The sequence below is a fragment of the Mchenga conophoros genome, linkage group LG23, assembly GCF_057382185.1.
Source record: "Mchenga conophoros isolate Kocher_MC1m ecotype Shallow Benthic linkage group LG23, M_conophoros_male_GT1.1, whole genome shotgun sequence".
NCBI classification, from domain to species: domain Eukaryota; kingdom Metazoa; phylum Chordata; class Actinopteri; order Cichliformes; family Cichlidae; genus Mchenga; species Mchenga conophoros.
This window is the reverse complement of record NC_140547.1, coordinates 1408913-1416415: the sequence shown is the minus strand read 5'-3', so window position 1 is coordinate 1416415 and position 7503 is coordinate 1408913. Positions and strand designations below refer to the sequence as shown.

General features: G+C 45.7%; 1 protein-coding gene across 1 annotated transcript in view; it reads left to right on the top strand.

Annotated features, from left to right (window-relative positions):
* Positions 1-7503, top strand: part of insrb (insulin receptor b) — a 77100-nt gene that overhangs the window by 15595 nt on the left and 54002 nt on the right. Inside the window, exon 2 of the mRNA XM_085264505.1 lies at positions 6423-6971. Coding sequence (XP_085120631.1) covers positions 6423-6971 — 549 coding nt within the window. The remainder of the gene's footprint in view (positions 1-6422; positions 6972-7503) is intronic.

The following is a 7503-nucleotide window of genomic DNA, read 5'->3' as shown; positions in this document are numbered from 1 at the left end:
CTGTGAGAGCTCGCCGAATAGCGGCGACGGCAGTTTCTGTCCGAGAGAGCGGGTACGCGACCTCGGCTGCACCAGACGTACCCGAACTCGCCGAGCTGGGCGGAGGATGTTGGGCTCGTTCTGCTTCACGTCTGAGGTGAAGAGGCAGTAACGAAACAGAGCAGCGTGCATGTCCCAATTTAGAAGTCGCCTGATCTTTCTCGGGCCCTCAGTTTGAGAACGACTGATTTAGGGTGACAGTTAATCACAGAGCGCACTTTTTCACACTTATTAAAACAGTCTGTGCTGATTTAAAGCTGTCAGAGTTTACTGTGATTCAGCACAGGTCATATGTTGTCCTCCATAACTTATATATTGAGTTATGCATTTGGTGTTTAGCTAAAGAAAAATCAGGTTTTTTGTATTGAGGCAGGATTGTGGTGTGTTTGGCGTTGATCCAGGATCAGCACTGACCAGTCATGTTGCTGTGGTGTCGTAGGTCTGCGCTGTATCAAGTTAGGTTTGTTGTTAGCCAAACTTGGCTCACTCATCACAGCATTAGCTATTAGCTGGGCTCATGCTAACTGAATAGTCACACGTCATTGGTTGGTTGCGACGGACCTCTGAAGCTGTTCCTAGATAATCCTCTGCTTCTTCCTGATGCTCCCAAACTATCATTAAAGCAACAGAAACCACCGACTAAACTGCAACAGTTTATTCACTTTGATAAGCCTCATAACTGTTCAAGCAACAAGAGGACAAACTTTTCTGATTCACCATTTAATCTCCTTTTAAAGGCTCTAACGCTCCAACTTCACTTAAAATCCAAGCTTCTCTCTGCTCCTTCTGTTTGTTTGACCCCCCCCCCCCCCCCCCTCTTCATTCCTGCTGCCAAATTAAGTGTCAAACAGACAAGGCAGGCGGGTGGATGGCCCACATGTCTCCTATAGAGGTCTGCAGTGTGGTACAGAACATTTCAGCCAGCGCTCTGTTATCCCCCCACCCCCCGTTTATTAGCGGCTGATTGGGTTGTTATTGTAATTATGAGATGCTGTACGTGTAGTGAGGGCACTGGGCTGTTCCCTGGTGGGTGGTCCTCTGTGTCGGTGTGGGCTGTAGAGGGATCACGGTCATTGTCCCACCTGCATTCGTTTTATTGGGTTTTATTTGTTGTGTTCTTTAACACCAGAAGCGTCCAAATGTTAAATGAAAATGTGGATTTATTGAACCTGTTGAATCCTTTTATTTATACTTTAAATAGAAATAAATATTTAAATATTTTAAAACCTTTGTGATGTTTTTATGTGTTGTAGATGAACTTGGGTAGGGCTCTCGTGCGCGCGCGTGTGTGTGCGTGTTAGGGCTGCGTCGACTATCAAAATCGTCGACGACTGATTTAATAGTCGACGCGTCGTTTGAAGCTTTGTAAGATCACAAAAGACGCAGGAATAAGTAGCAGGATTTAAGAGTGTAATAACGGACTGAAACAGGAGATGGCAGCACTGCAAGTACAAGGATGCCAGCTGCCGTTAAACCCCGAAGAAGAAGAAGCTGTGTCCCAGAATTCATAGCGCGGCCCAGCTCAGTTTCCAACAATGGCGGCAGCTGGTTAGTTTTAATATTACTTATTATTCTTTCTGGGTCACAAAATAAACGTTTAACATATTTTCAGGCGAGAATGTAGCTGTGTAAACCTCAAATATCTGCTCAGTTTATCAAGACACCGCATATTTTCAAAAGCGCTCCGACGTTTTCGGAGACGTGTTACCCACTAGCTCGATAGCTAGCCGGGGGCTAGGCTAACTAGAGCCGTGAGAACACCGGACTCCGGTGTTGTGCCAAAAAGTGATTGTCTGCCAAAAAGTGATTTCCAGTGTTTCTGTGTATTTTTTATGTGTAATATCTTTATGTATGTTCGTAAATAGACTTCGGTGAACAGGGGATACAAAGGGGTTACATAAAGAATTAAAAAATGATCTGTTTTTTAAGTATCTTTACAACTTGTACTTACATTATAACCAATCCGGTCCTTTATCCCCACTTAAAATATTTTTACAGAACTATTGTAATATTTGCTGCCATTTCTGCTGTCCTGTTGGGCAACTTACTCTTACAAAATACATTTTTAATGTTAATGAGATTTTTTTTTACTGCATAAATAAAGGTTATATAAAAGTCGCTGCCAAAAACTGATTGCGGCTTGTATCTTGCTACACGAATGTTGTTTGTGGCTCAAGATGACTTTATGTCATCCATAAGGGATGCATTTGACATATGTTTAACATATTATAGCCCAACAAGTTACTTATAGCACTTTAAATATGAGCAATCGCTTTTTGGCAAATACCGGAAATCAGTTTTTGGCAGACAATCACTTTTTGGCACAACACCGGCAAATCTTTTTCAAACCCACCGCCGTCTTTCGCTACTCAGGTTAAACATGACATATGAGTCACTTAGATAACTTAAAAATGTTATTGTTTGGCTTTTTTTTAGTATTTTATTTGTTCCTGAGTAAATCGGTTTGGCTGAGATTAAAGTTATAGTTTTTACACAGCTGAATAAACGTCAAGCAGACAGCTGATTATCAGAAGTGTGAGATGCTCCAGAATTTACTCCGGTGTCCTGTTATATTTTAGATAGCAAGGAGTTTATTAAACTTCACCGAAACAATCTGCAAATGTCATTAAAATTTAATAAACTATCATCTTGTCTTTATTTTTAGTTAGCACCATAAACACTTAAAGCTGTAAGCTAATGATAGTTATATAAGAGCAGATGCTGCTGGTGCAATAAGCTGTACGCTGTACGTCCAATGGATGCATGATCTGAATAGTCGACTAATCGCAAAAATAGTCGACTATCAAAATAATGGTTTGTGGCAGCCCTAGTGTGTGCATGTGCGTGTGCACATAGCGGCTCTTCATTCATGCATGTGATCACCAACCGACCTGTGGGTCCCTTACGTCACTCTGCGTTCCTGTCTGGGCTCAGGTTACACTTTCAGCCCCCCCCCCCCCCCCCCCCCGCTTCCCTCCCACCGTTTTTCTGCCCCCCCCCCCCCCCCCCCCCCTTTTCACCCCTTGTTTTTTTTCCATGCGACCCTCTTTTCTTCTAGCCACGCCCCTCCTCTCCCTGCTGGCTCACTCCTGGATCTCCTTGCTACCAAACCTGGGAGGAGAAGACTGCAGGACACAGGGGCTCTAACAACCAGCCCCAGACTGCTGTTCCTCTCTCTTGTCCCCCCCCCCCAGCATTCACTCCTGTCAGTTGAAAGCAAGACTCCATTTTGCAGTAGAGGCTCTGTGCACGTCCATGTGCTGCTTGCCCTCGTGGCCCTCTAACATTTCTTTGTGTCAGTGAAGCTTGCCGTCATCATGCCGGGCGACCAGAAAGGCCTCACTGCCTCTCACGTATTTCTTACCTGTGCTGTTTATAAAGAGAGCCCTCCATGTGTAAGGGGCTCGAGTCCTCTTGGTGTGACTTGAAGATAACTTTGGGCAGCAGTGAGTTGCACCCTGGCCCCTGTGCAGTTGTGTAACAGTTTGTTATGTTGTTGTGTTTCACAATAGGTATCCGGTTAGTGCTGCAGGCTGACAGCGAGCGGGTGACCTGTGTTCGATGTGTCCGTGAGATAAGGCAGGAGGGGCAGAGAGAGGTGTAAGGTTGCTGTTATCACTGCGACTTACAGCAACCGCCGCACGGCCGAGGAAGTAGCCTGTCTTGGTGTTTTGCGATGCAGGTTGCGCCGAGGCGTGGTCAAGGCACACCGGTTCGCTGATTGAGTTACTGTTGTTGTTTCAAACTCGAGTGTTATCTGATGAGTTGCTTAACAGTTAAATTGGATTTATTGACTACTTTTATGAGTTGTTTTTGGCTGCCGGCTGCCGGCTCGCCGCAGGGGGAAGTACAAAGTTGAGCTGGTGGAGGCTGCGTCCACACAAATGTGGGTACATGCAGCTGCACAGTTTGTGTTGTTCTCTGAGCTTGTTGTGCGTCTTCTCACTGGAAGCAATCTCAGCACTGAGCTAAAGACAGTGAAGGATGTGATTCATAGGTGAAGCACAAATGTGCGTACTGGCCAGTGGATACGTGGAGATGAATTATTTAATGTTACAGATTCTATTTTGCTTTTACTTGTTTCTTTTAAAGCTCGACACGTGTTCTTTCTCTGCTGCTGCACTGACGTTTGTCTTACTCGAGTCTCGCCTGGAAGAAAGGATATTTTTCTGCACTTCTCTGAAGGAGTTACTGCAAACAAGCGTAACGCCACTGCAGATATGGCATCAGATATTTTTACTCTTCAGTCTTTATGTTTTCGGAGGAAGGGAAGTGTGTTCCTGTGATTACAAGTACAAGTTTAACTCGACCTGCAGCGTGAATCTGTAGTAAACGTGGTTCAGTAGTTTACTGGTTTTATAGGCGGCTCTGTGTTATAAGCAGCCACTTTGTTGATGTGTGATTCTGGTCGTAGGTTGAACCTGAATTGTTGACATGTTTTTCATGCTAACCATTAACCAAATGGTGAGTTAATGGTTAGCTCTCACCTGGGGAAATGGCGTGCTCAGGTGAGAAGTCGGTTTCCAATCAATGTACTGCAATAAATCTTCCCTATTTTGGGATTCAGGGTTCAGTGTTATTGACGTCTTTTTTTTAAATGGTGTGTGCATGTGCGTGCGTTGCGAGGAGGGTTCATGCATTTAGCTGCACGGAGCTCTGAGCCTGACGAGCGACTGAGAGCAGCGTGGTGCGCACAAGCTCGAGCCTGGCTGTGGGACTCACGTTCTCCTAAAGGAAAAGTCTAACCGAAACATTAACAGAGTGAATAATTAGCATGAATTATTACGAGCTTCCTTCATTCTGAGTACAGGGAAGAGTTTTTTGTGCTTTCTTTTTTTCTGTCACTAAAGTGTTTAAAGGATTTTTCATCGTCTGTCAGACGGCTGCCTTTGAATCAGCCGGTGCTGTTTATGTCCACCACCATCTGTTTTTAGGCCGTGATGGCTGCTGTTATGGCTGATACAGTCCATGCATAGTTAAATCGAGGGAGCAAATTAGGATTTTATGTCTCACAACTACTGAGTTTAATGGGCGTGCTCGTGAAATGTAAATGGGTGTGGCAACAGGGCAGAATCTGCGGTCAGTCGCCGTCCTCTGTGTCACCGTGTGACCCAGTAAATCACATCTCTTCCACTTTATACAGCAAGTCTGTTCATGTGAACTAAACACCTGCTCTGGTGGAGAAACATCCACGCTCTGTGCTTATTCCTGGCATTTGTGCTGCAGGCAGTTCAAAGAAACAGGACGTTTAAGGAGAACTAGCTGTGTTTATGAGGCTGGGGTGTAAATATGATGCTATATGGATGGCAAAGCTTTCTTTCCAGTAAATGTGTGCGAGCTGGTTTCTGTCGTGTGACAGCTGTTGGTTTGGATCCGCAGGTTTGCAAATGGCAGTGTTGTTGTTTTTGTGGCCGCTTTGCCGACCTGGAGTTCGAAACCTGCTTTGTCACGTCAACAACAGAAATACTGTTTTCATCGTTACACCTGTCTTGCACAATCAGAACGACGAAGTGTTTCTTCCTCCTGTAATTTGCCTTTAATGTGTTATTATGTGGAGCGAGAAACTCTCTGCACATCTCTCCCAAAGTTACTGTGTGCTGATGAATTCTCCACTCCTCTGATGCGTGCGCGGATGCGTTTGTCTAAACGTAAGCTTGTGTCTGCACCAGCTGAAGAGTGGATCGTTTCTGTTAACCTCGTGGCTGCTGCGCTCGATCAAACGCTGCTGTACAATAATACTGCTATAGCCGATGAGACTGTGTGTGTGTGTGTGTGTGTGTCAGAGAGAGAAAGGCAATTGCGGAGAGTCTGGTTTTCGGACTTGAGCGGCCGCTTCGTGAATGTCTTTCTTCACCTTGATGCAGGTCGGCACTGGTTTTGTGGCTGAAACTGGGAGAAAGAAGTTTGTACTGATGTTCACATCCAGTTGTTGTAATGCAGCTGCAAACTGAGGCCCTTTTGTCTGTTCAGCCTGCCACAGTCGGGCTAATTGATGTGAATTAAAGCCAAAGCAACATTTTCCAAATGAACAGCTCTCTGAAGGATGCAGATGTCCTGCGGACAGGTTTTCATCGTCGCCGTGACGACGGGGATGAATGTTATAGGCAAATATTGTGCTGCATTCACCTGACCTGTGCAGCACCCTCGCTTCAGTCACAAACACAGCATTTCCGGTATAAAGTCACAAATGAGCCGCTGCGTGCTGCAATGTGTGAGAAACGACATCCATGGAAAATTTTCAGTCATCTGTGAAAACTGATTGTTCTGTATCAGAAGTACATTTGAACATTTCTGATTAAAAGAAGATTAATCAAGAAGTAATGAGCTTATATTAATTGAAACGTGCTTGTTTCTTATGCGCTTCCCTCTGTCTGTCCTTTCAGTCTGCTCGAGCAAGGACATCCGGAATAACGTGACCAACCTCCAGTCGTTGGAGAACTGCACCATCATCGAGGGCCACCTAAAAATCCTGCTCATGTTTAAGACCAGGACGGAGGACTTCCGCGGCCTGAGCTACCCGAAACTGCGAGTGGTGACGGACTACGTGCTGCTGTTCAGGGTCTACGGCCTCGAGACGCTCAGCGATCTGTTCCCCAACCTGACGGTGATCCGCGGCAACAACCTCTTCTTCAACTACGCTTTCGTGCTTTACGAGATGCTGCAGATGAAGGAGATGGGCCTGTACAGCCTCATGAACATCACCCGGGGCGCCGTGAGGATCGAGAAGAATCCGGACCTGTGTTACCTGGCCACTCTGGACTGGTCCAAGATCCTGGACTCGGTGGAGGACAACTTCATCGTGGCCAATAAGAATGAGAGAGAGTGTGGAGACGTGTGTCCAGGCATAGCCCAAGGTCAGACCATCTGCCCTCAGAGCACCATCAACGGACACTTCAGGGGACGATGCTGGTCACAGACTCACTGCCAGAGAAGTAAGTGTTTGTGATCAGTCTTTAAACGTGCGCACACGATGATTCCTGCGTTCTTAGTGTGAGCAGCCAGGGGTCGTGGCCACGCCCTCTGATCAGCATTCGATGTGTGCAAGTGATCCGTAATTACAGGATCGGGATCTGCTCCGTGTGCGGAGGGACTCGAGTGAGATGCTGAGTCAGAAAACAGGAAACTCTAAAGCAGGCATTATGGGATGTAATGCCCTTTTAGAGCTGAGGTGAACGTTTGTTATAAAATTGTTTTGTTTTAATGTTTAGTAAAAAAGTAACAAAACCAAAAAAACATCTGTGGGTTTGCTCAGCGCTGCAGCCGCTCGCTCGTTCCTGCCATAAACACAGAGATCGTCCTCTATTGTAAGACTCGCTGAGAGGATGCTTATTATTTTGAAGGCGATTATAGCCTGTGTTGGTTTTTATTTTTTTAAACATTTTTCTTTTCTGTCTTGTGTCTGACGGACAGGCTAGCCTTCAAAGCGTGCCAGCCTTGGCCGTGTTTATACTCCAACATCGACCG